General features: G+C 37.3%; 1 protein-coding gene across 1 annotated transcript in view; it reads left to right on the top strand.

The window, feature by feature from the left end:
• Window positions 1-15,710, top strand: part of LOC124153911 (cilia- and flagella-associated protein 61) — a 45,539-nt gene that overhangs the window by 28,671 nt on the left and 1,158 nt on the right. Inside the window, exons 18-22 of the mRNA XM_046527311.1 lie at window positions 8-150; window positions 231-432; window positions 5,398-5,567; window positions 11,908-12,102; window positions 12,175-12,282. Coding sequence (XP_046383267.1) covers window positions 8-150; window positions 231-432; window positions 5,398-5,567; window positions 11,908-12,102; window positions 12,175-12,282 — 818 coding nt within the window. The remainder of the gene's footprint in view (window positions 1-7; window positions 151-230; window positions 433-5,397; window positions 5,568-11,907; window positions 12,103-12,174; window positions 12,283-15,710) is intronic.

The raw sequence follows: 15,710 nt of genomic DNA, 5'->3' as shown, positions 1-15,710 counted from the left end.
ATTGCAGGGAAAATAATTGTTTATGGCTACAGCTTAGATGCATATATAACAGTAGCTATTTTGATAGAAAGTGGATATGGAGACTATGTTATTCTTGTGGAAGATTTTCCTCAAGACGGCCATGCATTGACATGTTTCAACAATGATGAGGTTGGAGTCAAAATCTCTTCAAAGGAGCTTATTTAATGTGGTAGAGGCAGAGATTCACATAAAGATTCCATTATTTTAAGGTGTATAATGGTGTTATGTCTGAGATTTCACGCAATAATGTGGAAATCCTTCAAAAATATCATTTGGATTCTTGGCAAGTTAATGATGAAAAAAATGAAGTTGTTGCAGCTACATTCACTGACAATGTTTTGTATAGAACTGCAGAATGTTATGCCTTCATTAGCTGTGGAAAGAAATGTATTGATGATACTACATTTTCAGGTATGACATCATTTAACATGGTATGTAGTGTTCAAAGCAAGGTGGGCTAGACATATGGGTAAAATCATGTATGTACTCTGATTTTCCAGTATAAAAACTGGTGATGCCCAGGGTAAGAGATAGCTCATACCAGTTGTTTTGATCCACCCTGAACAGGTCCAGAGTACCTAAATTTTTAGTCAGATTTTTCTGATAGAAATTGTTTTCTCTTACTTCAAACCCTGGTGAGAGTGGTGATTGACATGGAAAACCAGAAAATGTCAGGGATTTACGAGGGTAATCCAGAAAGTAACCACCATTTTGAAATACAAATTAAAGCAGTGAAGTTTGAACAATTTTACTAAATACATCTTAAAACCATAACTTTACTTTATTTTCCACTTAGTCGCTAAATTGATTCGAGCACTTGTCCTATCTTTTATCAATTTTTGCAATCCCCCTCTTCATAAAAATCTGCCACCTGTGAATGGAGCTAACCTGTCACTACACTTTGAAGCTCTCCATCATTGTTGAACCACTGAAATCATTGAGTCATGAATGTATGTTCTTCCATTTTTTTTTTAAATTTGTACCCACTGATGGACTGCACCTTCACTCATAATTTTTGGCCCACAAACCGCACACTATTCATGATGAAATTTGGCTACTGATTGATCGCCCAAAGAAATCGTATAACACCACGCACTTCACACTTCGCGGGTTTTTACATTATGGCGCTCATATTTGTTAGCTATAACTGGACAAGGCGTGAACATACAATGCTCTGCCTAGCACAGTTAGAAGCATACTGATCTACTGCATGCGCCAATGTCAATATCACGTCGCTACCCCCACTACTTCTCGTGCTACACACAAACGGCAGTTACTTTCTAGATTAAGCTTGTATAAATATCAGGAGAAGTCAGAGAATATTCAAGAACGCTCTGAAGATACCAGATGAGAATGAGATGGAAAATTATCTTTATTTTATTTCAGTTTTATTTTACTCATAAAAGAAAGAGCATTGGGGATGATTTAATATGAGTATTTTGTCTATGGTGACTGAATTTATTTTTTGTTTTCATTGTGATGAATAAGCCTTTCCCACATTGATTTTAGATACGTAGAAGGATTAGGTTCAGTGGTTGAGCATCTGACATTAAGTTAAGGGATGCAGGTTTAAATCAAAGCAAATGATTTTCCCTCCAGGTATCTTTGGAAATGTAGTGGTTGACTCTATGAAGGTACATTGTTGGCTAGTCTGTGATTATTTCCTTGAATTCTATTCCCAAATGCCAGTCTCCTCCATAGACAGCCAACTGAAGAGCCAGTTTAGAAAGAATTTTCAGAAATAGAAGCGGATAGGTTGGGAACTCTTGCATTAGCAAAGAAATTTTAATTTTTAGCAAATTTTAAAGAAACTTAGAAAATTTTTAGTTTCTTTCTTCATTTGGTGGTCTGAAAATGAACGCCAAACTTCATCATAACCAAATGATTGGTAAGCACCACGAAAAGTATATTCCTCCCTTATATTATTGTGTATAAAGTATATTCCTCCTTTATATTAGTGGCAGAGCATTTAATATCACTTTATCTTATTATTGATGATTTTTTCTCAGAATATTAAAAGGAATGGCACATAACCAGATATATGTGCAAAAAGAAACAGCATGAAAATAATCACTACCAAATGGTCAATGGTCAAATTTTTATCATTTCTTTCCTATACATAAGAGTCAGAATAAAATTACTCATAATCCCAAGATGGAAGTATAGCTCACACCAATCGCAGTTGGTCGTTACGACCTATGTTATTTTTTATGAAGTGGAGTGTGTACACATAAAGAACAAACATGTGGCATTAAGTTTGTTTTTCTTTTGAGTGACAACACTCACCCTGTATTGATTACACTCTATAATGCTTCATAGCTATGAATATTCCATGTATAATGAACTAAGGAGGTTGTAAATATCTGGAAGGGGCACCAGTGGTTTCGAGCGTGGAGCGAAGTGTGGCTGGAATGGGGGTGCTTGGGTAGGACAAGCCACGTTCCCTTTGACTTAAACATTGACAATCCCATAAGGACCAATTCTTACTACTTGGTGAAATTTTTGGTCATAACTCGTTAATACATTAAAATAACCCATGGAACGTACTATGTAAACGTTTTTTTCTTACTTCATTGGTAGGCTTCGCAAAGTTATGACTCCAACATCTTTTCCCAAGGAAAAATTATTATCAACCACCATGGTTACATTCTGCAACCGGCTCAGGTGAAAATAAAATTTTACGAGAGTAAACTAGTCATTTACCTGCACTTATACTGGTATTTAATTTAATTATAGCCAACAAAATCTAATAATTACAGTAATAGTGTATGTTTCCAAGGATATCGTCACCAGTAAAGTGGCTAACAGACACAGAGTTTATGCATCAATAGAAGTACCGTAAATGCGGGCTATGTGAGCCTAGATTTTGAAACCTTTAACATAATTTTCAAAAATGGGCACAGCATAATATTTTATCTGACAAAATCATTTTATACATTTAAATTATAGTTTATTATGAATACTTTGCAAAGTATATGCATACTAAATGCACTGTTTGTGACATAGTAAATACATTAATTTTTAAATTTTATTTGGGCTCAAGTTTATACCATTGGGCTCAAGTTATTAAAAAAAATCCTAATCATCTCATAAGCTTCAAACGTAAATTTTAAAGAAAAATTATTATTAAAAATATAAAAACACTGGAAACAGAAGTTTGAGCAACACTGTAAAGATATTGTACAAACAAAAGAAGATTGGCGTATAGCAATGCTTAGAGTCAGGTAAAATTGATACAATTCTGTTTATTGGTTTTGGAAGTGCTATTTTTATAACCACATCTTCAAATCTGTGCGACAAGACATCCTTGTTTTTGGGCCACCTCCAATCTTAGATCATGTGCTTAATGCAGGCTATTCTAACATCTTCTGCTTCTATAGCAAGGATGATTCTTGGATATTCCTTTTCATTCCATTTTACCAGAACGAAATTGCCTATTTCTAGGTCATCTCTCGTAACAGACTCTGATACTGATGATGATTTGGCGTTGAGAGAATACGTAGGCACATGTCCTATATGCTCCTCATCACTATTTTAGAGGCTGATGTCGCTGTTGCCTCCTGATCTTAACCCTGAAAGCGTCATCTTCTGATGCAGAGTCTTCCAGTCTTTTATTTCTTTGTCGAATGTTGGTCTTGGTTTTTTATGACGCTCTCACTTTAGGGCCTCTTTCCTGATGGGTGCTGTTTTCAACAGAGGCACTAGTAGAGAAGAAGTAGAGCACTCTACAATCTATCCAGGTGGCACTTGGAGTTTTTTCTTTTAATTAGCTTGAAGTGTAACAAACTTGCCTTCTTTTCTTTCAGTATTTGAAGAAATGCATTCCTAATCATAGACAAGTCTGCATTTCCTTAGGATTTTTCTTGATTTGTCAAATGGCTCGTTATCTAATTTTTGTCTATTGGAACAACTTCAGCTTTCTTTAAGCCGGCCTAAAGGATGCTTTCAATGTTTGGACCAATTTTTTCTAAAACAGTTTACAAGAGCGTTGGGAAATGATCCTGTGGAAGCACCAATCCTTTTACCAAAATCTTAATGTTTCCATTGGTCAAGAGCACCCTTCCACTTCATTTTTAGTGGCCAAAAATACACCACATACAGTGGTTGAGTGAGGTGGGATGAACTTGGAGGAAAACAAACAAAGTGTTCACCACAGATTTAAATAACATTGATACTGAGGTGCGAAGTAAGATTGTCTCCAATTACCACCTTCTTTCCTTCTTGTTTCTTAAGAATAAGAAGCAAGTGATTGGTGGCCCAGTCCTTAAAAATTTAAACTGTGACAAATTGCTGTGGGGAACTTGAGCCCAAACTCTTTATACACTGATGGCCATGAAAAGGGGTAGTAGGTTACTTCAGCCCATGGGCTCAAGTAACCAGAGGTTTTAGATGATGTGTGCTAGTTGTAGTTAACAACCCACTGTACAGCTAATGAGTTATTTATGACATGAAAAGGCCTCAATTTTCTTTGACAACAAATAGTATGAAAAAAATGCACTTATCTCCAGTTTAAGGCTATTCCTGGTGTCTTTAAAGGCAATAGTTTGCAGAGCGAAATAAACAACAAACACATGTACAAGTTTTATAATCAGTGCTGCTTTGGTGTGACTTACCAAACCTCCTAGACTCAGTCTATTGTCTACCTACTGCCTATGCCAACCAGCTAAGCACTGAACTATGTCGCTGTACTGATGCTGAGAGCATGCAGAGAACAAAACTTAATTTTTCAATTTTTGGGCTCAAGTTGGCCCACAGGCCTCAAGTAGCCCGCGTTTACAGTGTCACTAATGATGTGAAAAATCTGATGACAATCACCAGCGAAATGCTAATAATTATGGAAGCATTTTTCGCTTGATGTAGTTCATTTTCATAACAAAACTTAAATATCAGTCGGAGACTAAGTCCAAAAATTGTCAAACCAAGATGGCGGAACTTTGACCACACTAAAGACTCGGAAACAGCACCTCCAGATATTTACAACCTCCTTGTGATAAACTCAGAATTAATAAAATAAAAAAAAATTGGCACTAACAGAAAAGATCAACAATGAATTTGATACATACTTGTATTATTAAGATGTGAAAAGGGTAACTAAATACTTTTTAAAGATCATGTTCCTTTACAGTAATTCTTCTTTGAAGAAGGTAATCTGACCAATTAAGCCAATCGGCATTACCCATGACTGTTACAAATTTTCACTCACACACTCCATCTTATGTGGCATAAACCAAAAAAGGCAATTTCTCACACTATTTACCTACTGGTGGTGTGATATAAATACAATGTCACATTATAGCAGTCATATATAGCAGTTCTTCTGAATTTTGCTGGATTATTTCTATACTGACATAAGGCTTAGTCTATTTGAACTTGCAGCAATCGGCCGATCTTCATTGGTTCTCAACAAGTACATTGTGATCAAACCAGACTTTTCCACAAATGATCCATGCATTTATTCAGCTGGACCTATATCAAGATATGAAGGAAGGTATTATGCAGATGAATACAGGCATGAGTACTTCAATGCTAGAGAAGTTGGAAGTAAGGTAGTTGGATTTATCTTTTCTCAGCAAATAATTAAAACCAAATGGCAGTTGCTCTTTGCCAAACATGTTCTCCAATCTTGATGCCTACAAGAAACTTGATGCAAGCAGATATTTTAACCTTCATTCCCATTAGAGTTTAGGAAAACTAGTGGCAAAGCTTGGGAAATCTAAGAGAAAATTCTAGTCCAACAGTCCCTAATTAACAATCTGCATGTTTGAAGAGATGTGTTAAATAATAAGGGTACAGTAATGTATTTGCTAATTTCTCTTTTAACAGTTCACCGATAATATATTTTTTGTAAGTTATGATTAGGGACATGCAAAAGTCGCAAATGCGATAACGCGAATTTTAACGCGAATTCCGGGATTTTCCCGCGAAATACGCGATTTCCGGGGTTTTCCCGCGAATACGCGAATTTCGTGTTAATTGCGATTTTCTCCAATTCATGGACGATTTTCACTAACTCAGACGCAATTTTCACAATTTTTTTCTTCAGCTCATGCTCCTCCCACGAAATTATTTTTCGGGACGTAGATTTAAGGCGTAATTTTTTCACTGCATTGGCCGCTTTCCGACGCGGCGAATTTCCATGGGCCGCCGTTCACGGCACAGCGCCGTGAGATGTCTCGTTAGAAAGTGGCCTGAATTTCACGGAACCGTGCCGTGAACGGCGGCCGGCGAAAAGTCGTTGCGTTTGAAAGTAGCCTCAAGGTAGCACGATGTGTATTTCACGCCATAAACGGCGCACCGCCGGGCCGGATTGAACCTTGCCTTGCTGACCGTCAACAACGCCGTGCCGTCAACTGCGCGAGTCGACTCGCTTGCAGACATGCATTGTGACCAATGGTTATTTAAAAGCACAGTGCCGTGCCGTTGACGACGGGCGGAGCAAAGCAAAAGTCTGAAAGCGGCAAAAAGTGGCTGTGCGCCGTCTATTCCGTGAAATACACACGGAGCTACATTGTGGCAGCTTTGTGCCAAAACGACTTATCGCCGGCCGCCGTTCCCGGCACAGCGCCGTAAAATTCAGGCCACTTCCCGACAAGATGACTCTCTGGATTTCACGGCGCTGTGGCGGGAACGGCGGCCCGCGGAAATTAGTCGCGTCGGTGAGCGGCCAATGCCGTGAAAAAATTACGGCTTAAATTTACGCATCGAAAAACAATTCCATGCAGAGCAGAAGGAAAAAAATGATGAAATTCGCGTCTGAGTTGGTGAAAATCGCCCATGAATTGGAGAAAATTCATGATTTCCACAAAGAAACACCCTCGAGGAAATAAGGCGACTTGTTTGTCCGGAGGATGTCTAAACCGCATTCACGATGTCTACAAAGTAGCCAAAATGCCATTGGAATCTGGGAATCTGATGGTTGACTTAATACAATTACTGGAGGGTTCAAACTATCAAATACTCACATTCTATAAAGAGTTAACCCTTTCGCTACTAATGACGAAAATATGCGGCAGGACGTTTCTTGACCCGGGAGACGAAAGGCGAAAATTTTCGTCTGAGATTTTCCTACGCAGGCCTAATGCCGAAAATACGTTTCCTTGCTCTCCTCCTTTTATGATATTTGTGGGTTCGCAAAGTCTTAGTTTCGGGACCCAACACAGGCCAACACCATGGACTGGCAAAATCTGTAACTTCCGAAATCCGGAAGCATGAACCTAGACCCTCGTCTCTTATTACCTCTCTTTGTGGCAAGGGACCGCAGTCATACACTTGTTCATTCAGTTAGTATGCGAAATAAATATATGGTTCTTTCTCAAAAAATATAAACGAAGAATTGAATTCTTAGTCTTTTGGCAGCGTTTACAATTTTTAAACGAAATTCTACCACAAATATTAACTTATATCTCGATTTCAGTATAAAATCAACATGGAAATTGTTAATGCATTAAATTCGTTAATGCAGATGGTAGAGCTTCATTCAAAATTTTAATATTCTCAGAATAAATCGAGGAATTCAATTGAAAGTCTGCAATTTAAATGCAAGCAACAATCATCCATATAGCTAATTCACATGAACAAAGCATGAGTTGACAGCAAACCAATGCTGCTGGTAGGGTTGTAAACCACGAGAGGAGGGAGACCAACTACCCTCAGAGTCCAAGATAATGCAAAATGCCCACTAGGAAGGATCAGAAAAGGTTGGTGTTGAGAGTGTTTGATTATCTGCAAGACCTTTAACAGATGTCCAACATAAATGCTCCATACAGAGGGGACCGAAGAGTCTCATGGAGCGCAGTACCGCATTCATCTTAAGGAGAGAACTCCACCATTTTGAAAGAGTTAAGGAAGTTAAAAATGAGCCTCCAGAAAGTTCATAAGAGTACTTTTTTTTTTTTAGATAAAACCACTTATTACATCTGCAAAACATGAAAACCTCTAAAGCAGCTGCTGTAAAGTCAATACCTATGCAGATGGCTGAAAAAGCGTCAACCAAACTTAGTTCTCTTATGTTAGAAGACCTAAGCAGAAAAATAGGTATTTGAAAAGATCTCAGTTTTTGATCCCCAAGAAGTTCCGTCTACAGACATGAACCCTGACTTAAAAACAAAAAATTCATGGCCTGGAATCAATGGAGACAGAGAAGTTGGAGTTGGGAGAATTATAGAAATTACTACAAAAGTAAAATTCCCGGGGTTCAATGGATGTAATTAAAGCAATCCAGGAGCTCAAATGTATGAGACATCGTTTGCATCTAAGTGCCTTTAAGCAATTTGGATCCCTTCTGCAAACATGGACTGAGAAAGATTTCTTTCCTGCTATAGCACTGTGTTAACAGATATGAGAACAAAAGTAAAAGATGACAACTTGATCACAATAGCAATATTTCATTTGAAATTACAGACATTTAAAAGTAATTTCTCTCTATGTAAGCTAGAGATATGGTTACGCGAAGGATAAAATATGTAAAATAGGTTAATTCAGTCAATACTCCATGTATATTATTGCTTTAATTATTCCCGATCAATAATATCCTAAATTTAGGGCAATGGGTGGGCCACTGGATGGATGGCTCTCAATCAACATAAATTATTTTGCCGTTAAAATAACACCGATTTCAGGGCAAAATAACATCGCTTTTGTAGAAAAATAACACCACTTTTGGCTATAAAATAACCCCACCTTTTGCATGTCCCTAGTTATGATTCATCCTACGTATTCCCCTATTCATCTTCCCCTTACTCAGGTGAAGCCAAGAGGAGGGTTGGGTCTTTGGGGCTTCAACCCTCTCTCTTCCAACCTCCCAAAATTCGTTCTGGCCCTTGTCCATGACAAATCTGCCCAGGAAGCCACTAGCCCAGGGTTACCTATCCTCTAACACTCCATTTTTCAATAAGATTACATTTCATAACATCTGCCACCAAATCACTTTCGAGAAACATATAATTTTACATAATTAAAGTTCCATGAAATTCGCGAGATGCAATATTGCGAAAACGGTAAATAAAAAAGAAATTTTGCATTTTTTGCGATTTTATGTGAAATGGTGAAAAAATCACATCTAATGAGTCATAATCTATTAAAGCCTATGCCTTCATTGTTTAACGCTGCCGACGTTCATTTGCTCCATCTCATTACGATTCCAAGGCCTTGTTTAGTTTCGCGCATAACGCATACGCATGATATCACGCACTCTTAGTGATTTCTCCGCTAGAATTTGCTGTCAAATTTATCACAACCTCTCTCTTCGATTCCCATGTATCAATCCTGGAATATTTAGAATGAGGTGCTTTCTCACCTGAAGAATTAGTTATTATGAATCAAAAAGTGTTTAAAGAAATTTAACGCTGCCGCGGAAGAGCAGAAATACAAGCTCACGCACCCGGCATGCGTCAATGCCGAGCAGTAATTTCGGAGACCCATCGTGACGCATTAGACAGCGTTATTGGATAACTTGTTGCAGGAAATCTTTGAGTGTGGGCCTAATGTAACAATTCTGTTGACTTAAATACGGACGCTGGCTGGGAACGGGCCGCCGTTCACTGAACGGCCCACAGCATGGCAGAGAGTCGTCTCGTCTGAAAGCGGCCTGAATTTCACGGCGTCGTGACGTGAATGGCGGCTGGCAAAAGTCCCTTCATCACAAAGCGGCCTGAATGTAGCACTGCCTGTACTTCACGTCGTAGACAGTGCACCGCCGGACCGGATTGAAATGGGCGCCGTGGTGACCGCGGCGGCCGTCAACGGCACCGTGCCATCAACTGCGCGATTCGATTTGTTTAAAAACATCCATAGACTCATATGGTTATTCGAAAGCACGAAGCGCTAGCAGTTGGGGGAAGGGAAGGAAGGAACAGAAAGGATAGGAGGATGGGGGTTCTCCTCATTAGTGGACGGATCGTCGGATATTCGGCTCTCCACTGAGCTTCAATGCAAAAATCATCATTTCGACATTAGCCAAATCTAATATCATATTCTTCAGGTGAGACAGTGTCTCATTCTAGATGTTTCAGGATTGATAAATGGGAAATAATATTTCAAGTTCCTTTGAATCCGATTCTTTTTAGTTATGTGTGCTTCTTTCACTGCCTTTCCTGACCGATTGGCAACAGCTGTAATCAAAACTAAGCGATTTTGTTGTATCTAGCTGCTGTCCCAACTTCCCTCAACACCTGGGTGAGGGGTATCGAAAGGGAACCCACGACATGAAAAATTTCAGCCAATTTGTAAGTTATACAGTACTATGGTTATACCATAGTTACCCAGCACTCAGTTTGAAAACACCATCTTGAGTGGTTGGACTGTTTTTTTTATCGTGGTTCCAGCTTTAAATATCGAACGAAGGAAAGGAATTTTAAAATGCCAAAAGTGAGTGATACCGCTCATACCAGGGTAAGTGAATTCAGCTCAGAAGGATTTTATGTGAAAGACAGAGTATAACTGTGTAAAGTTTGCGATAAAAGATTAGAATTTGAAAGATGTGACACGCTGTGAAAGCACATCAGTAGCGATACACATAAACGTGCGAAAGGAAGGAGACCAGCAAAATGACAACTATCATTTTAACACACAGTCACTCAGTCAAAGAAAGCAAAGGAGGAGCTTGTTGTTGCTACTACTGAAGCATTTTTAAAGGCTTTATTTAGTGTAGAGAAACCTGACAATCCAAAAATCTGGAATGGCTCTCGACATATACATATATGAGGTAGTGGGCATTTGCCGTTTGCCGATCATATTCACCAAGACTACATACTTGAAACCATTCATATACCTTGAACCGATATAAGTTGGACCATTTCTTTCATTTAGTTTTATCAGAAATTTTGTACAATCGAAATTGTGTTAAATGTCATGTAAAATGCTTAATAAATGCATAAGTATTCATGACATGTGTACCATAAAATTATATAATGCCTATAAATGTGGGAAAATTGTAGCATTAAAATAACACCGCCAAGATTTTCTATAACACCGAAATCACAAGGTTTTAAAACGAATTTTAGCAAAATATAAAACCACTTTCACGGACCTATAGGCATTGGTCACCAGTCTAAATATCACTCTTCTATATCTGCTGCCTAATAATTTGGATACATATAGAATAGTGACGGGAGAAAAATGGAAAAATAATCCGTTAAAAATCTATTCCAAGGTGCATAAGATACATATTGTGAAGGAGAATAGAAAATTCATAGAGTCAATTTAGTTATGTACATGAAATAAACTCCTTACATGTTTGAACTTGTCATTACACACTTAAGCTGTTAAGCATTAATCAAACCAAATTCACCAACCAATTTTATTAACTTGTTTTTGTTTCAACAGTTTTTTCTTCACTACATATATATTTTGAAGCATTTGAGTGATTCTCAGTGGCTATGTCTATTACCCATGAGAGTTATGTCATCTGCAATGTATTCAAGTTAAGGATAATGATATGGTGTTTGAAATGTATTAGAAATAATAGTATACATAAATGCTTACCATTACGAACCCAAATATCTTATTTCAGTGCTCACACATTCAAAGCTTTTTTTTTCTTTTGGGTGATTGCCATTGATGGATGTCATTTCATGTTACATCAGTCACTGTGATAATTCAACCATGCTCTCAAAGCAGTATTTTATCAACGTGAACCAAATTTATTCATGATACTACCTTAACTATAGTTAGAATCCATACATTTCATAAATTCCATCAATTTGTATAAATGAGAATATGAAACATAGGATTTCATAAAATTGACCACAATTAAAAATTTTCAATGTAAAATAGAGAGGTCCAAAAACGATGTAATTCTTAAATTATTTAGTACTGCATTATTTATAAATAACTTACATTGGATTCATATGGATAAACTATTAACATATGACTTCCTTAAAAATCTAGTTGTGTCAGGAAATAAAGAATGTGTGGTTGCCAGGCTTTAAAAATGATAAGCCCAAAGGGATAAAAGAAATAATATTTGGCTACAAGAAACCATTGGTGAATTCATGTAAGCTTCCAGGAGGATGGAATTACTTCCATGTTAGCAAGCCAGGAAAGCAAGTTCCCTTGAATGAAGCCATCCACAATGATAACTATGTAATAAACTTTTTCTATGAGATTAACATTCAACTGTCAAGCTCCATGAACTACAATGTCTTTATTTTTCAGGGACGAGCACTAACTACAGGGAATTGCCTGTCTGAGGAGATGGGATATTTTCGTATTCATTTGAATCCATGGAACATCGTGGAAACAATCACATGCTACACCAAAAAAGTAAAAGCAACATTTATAGCACAGAGTCATGTGCTACCTGCAGTACATATTCATTTTTGCAACAAAAGCCATTGATGGAGCAATTCAAAGACATTACTGACTGCTGCATAGGTTACTTAGCATTGGATGCCTTGCTGTCTTTCGTTTGAAAATATGAATGCCAATATTAATTACTTCTGCTCATTTTACTTTCAGTCTCCAAATGAGCCCTACCAAAAAAATCTCTTTTCTTCATAGCAAAATTATATCGTAGTACTCAAATTGGCCCTTAAGCTTTTGATAATTGATTCTTGCATAATTTCAAATTCACAACCTCAAAACAGTAACTAAATCATTAATATGTATTAGTGGTATCAAGTTCTATAAATGATGCATGTGGTATTCACGTAGTTGATAGCTGTCAAAAGATATATGTAAAACATGATGATCACGAGGGTAAGTACTTCAATAATTGAGAATAGAGAGAAGTAGAAAAAAGTATTGATTGTCAGGATAATGATTAGGTAGGGGAGCTAGAAGTTTTCAGTTTAACACGAAGGCTTGTAGACATGTCAAGGATGAGTATGGGCACCAAGAACTGCACACTTATAGAATTCTCCATGAACAAACAGAGAGTAAAAATTTAATAACCACATAATTATTCAAAGAAAAAATGAAAAAATTCAAGGTTTTGTTACACAAATTTTCCTTAAAATCCCATAGGAAAGGGCAGTATGTACATGTAGCAAGCATGTGATTGGATTTTCATGGATTGGTATAAATTAAATCACATTCATACAGCTAAATTCAGTTCATATACCAATGCTGACAAGCAATTATTGAGTTGATGGGGTGAATGAGCAGGAGCAGCACAAATTCCAAGTGAAAAATCAATAAATAAATCTTTTTAGCTATATTTTGTTCTTGACATCTATCCACGTTAATTAGAGGTTAGGCCCACCAATGTGACATATTCTAGAGCCATTGCTGGTACAGAGGGATGAGTAAAGAATGGATATGCACACTCTCTGGTGTAACTTGGTGGAAATAAAGCATACAAGAGTAAAAATAAAACTTGGAAAATGCACAAGTTCAAAAATTCAGCATAATTCCACTAGGTACATACATTCTAGTTGATTTACTTAGTTTTTTTTTCTTAAGAGTTTGGGAGACCAAATAGATAAAAATGGGAATTCAGAAATGATATGAATAACTTGAGGGGATTTCAGGAGCATCATACAGCGAAACCTGCCTTTAGCAGAACCTGAGTTAAGGGGAAACCTGTCTTATCCGGAAAACGTTGTTGGTCCTGGCGGTCACAATAGGGTTCTACGTGCATTGGAGCCCTCTGTTAAACGGAAACTCTCAAATGCGGAAATGGAATCGATTCCCGTGCACATGTATCTGGGTTACGCGGAATTGCAAAAAAGAATTCCATAGACAATTTTTACCATAAGGAAATAAAATCCTAAAATGTTTTTTAAACCCCTCTCCCTAGAAAGCAATCCTTAAAAGGGAACCAGCCAAAAGTGTCATTCGTTCACTATGGTCAAGCCATTATAGATTGACATCACGACGAGGGAGGGACTAAGGATAATATGGCACCAATCTTGACCAAAACACTTCCACGTCTCCCTAAACCTAGCATTAACCCTCCTCCAGAGCCTGATGTCCCGCTGTGAGTTTTGTTTCACATACATTGTATCAAATGCTCAATAACACTCCCCCCCTCTTCCCTCCTGTCACCTTCTTTCTCTTTCCTAATCATTACACCAACCCATTCTTGCATACTTACCTACCCTCCAACTAGTAGAACTCTCTCCTCTCTCTACATACAAAAACATCTTGAGCAGCCTTGTTCGCAACTGAATAAGAGGAATCATTCTCCTACAAGCTTCTGATAGGGTACGACTACAACACAGAATGCTAAGAATAAGGGGAATCGCTGATTGATTTCAGCCTTGCCACGAAACATATTAACGCTAGAAAAAACCTTGACTTCATCGAGATGGAAAGACAAAGCAATAATAAAGAAGGACAAAATTAAGAAAGACTTTGACAGAGGTAGGTCCTAAGAAACATATTTCTTCATATCCCATACCACATTAGTTTGCAAAACGACACACCATAAAATAATTGTTGTTTCTCTTATTTTAGGCCTTAGCTTACATTCAAAGAGGCAAACACCTCTCTGCAAACATGAAGAATTAAACTAATTAATTTGGGAATGGTTTGTGCGAGGAATATTCCCTTGCCAGGTCCAATGGTGCAAGAAAAGGCAGAGTTTGTAGTTTCTTTTGAAGAATTAGATTTTTATGTCTCGCATGAATGGCTAGAGAGCTTCAGAGCAAGACTCAATGTTGTCTGAGGCAGTGTTGTAGGCGAGTCAAACTATGTGGACATGGAAACCGTAGAGGAGTGGAAATGCATGGTTCAAGTAAAAATTAAAAACAGTCAACCATATAATATCTACAATTGGAATGAAAACAGAATATAATAAACGTGATGATACTTTCACCATCTTTTTGAATTCTCAGACCTTGAGTAAAGCAGATTACGGTCTTATCCGGAAAAATGATGGGTCCAAGAGATTCTGCTAAAGAGAGGTTTCACTGTACTACCTAAGGTTAGAAGCTATAAAATTTAATTCAACCGACTTGTTAGGGAATAGATATAGTGAATTTATAGATACATGAGGAGATATGGAAAATTATGATCAAAGTTATAAGAATAAAAATGTTCATGAAGTAAGGTAAATATGTACTTCAATAATTGAGAATAAAGAGAAGTAGAAGCAGAAGGCATGTCATACAAAAAAAGAACTAGAGGTAGTGGTGGTATAGTAGAGGATGTAGTAGATTGTACTGAAGTTTCACAACAGCATACAGATGGAATAAGATGCAATGAAGTGAAGATTGTTTTAAGAAACAAAAAATGCCTCGCGAATAAAAAATAAAATCAATGATTTTTTTATTTTACGACTTCATTAGCTAAATTGGATAAAGTTTTCAGCACTTAAATAATGGAGACCAGTGCTATGGGGGGATGAGGAGAGAGATTCCTCTCCAAAAATCTCAGACAAATAAAAAATATATTTAAAACAATTGTCTATTTTTGACAAATAATAACTGCATCTGTTTAAAGTTAACATGTTGCGTACGGATGGCAAATATTCTCTTCATTTTTTTCCCGAACGTTCCGTACGGATGACGAAGATTCTCATCATTAAGGTGCGTCAACCTAAACAATTTTAAAGGGTATGCATTAGTACGTTTAAGCGTACACTTTAAAATTGTTTAGGTTGACACGCCTAAATGACGAGAATCTTCGTCATCTGTCCGGAACATTCGGGGAAAAAAAAATGACGAGAATTCTCGCCATCCGTATGCAACGTGTTAAACTTGAAGCGCCAAAATGATGTACATTGCACTTCCAGGCATGTCATTTTT

The sequence above is a fragment of the Ischnura elegans genome, chromosome 2, assembly GCF_921293095.1.
Source record: "Ischnura elegans chromosome 2, ioIscEleg1.1, whole genome shotgun sequence".
NCBI lineage: Eukaryota > Metazoa > Arthropoda > Insecta > Odonata > Coenagrionidae > Ischnura > Ischnura elegans.
This window is presented reverse-complemented; position numbering and strand designations above follow the sequence as displayed.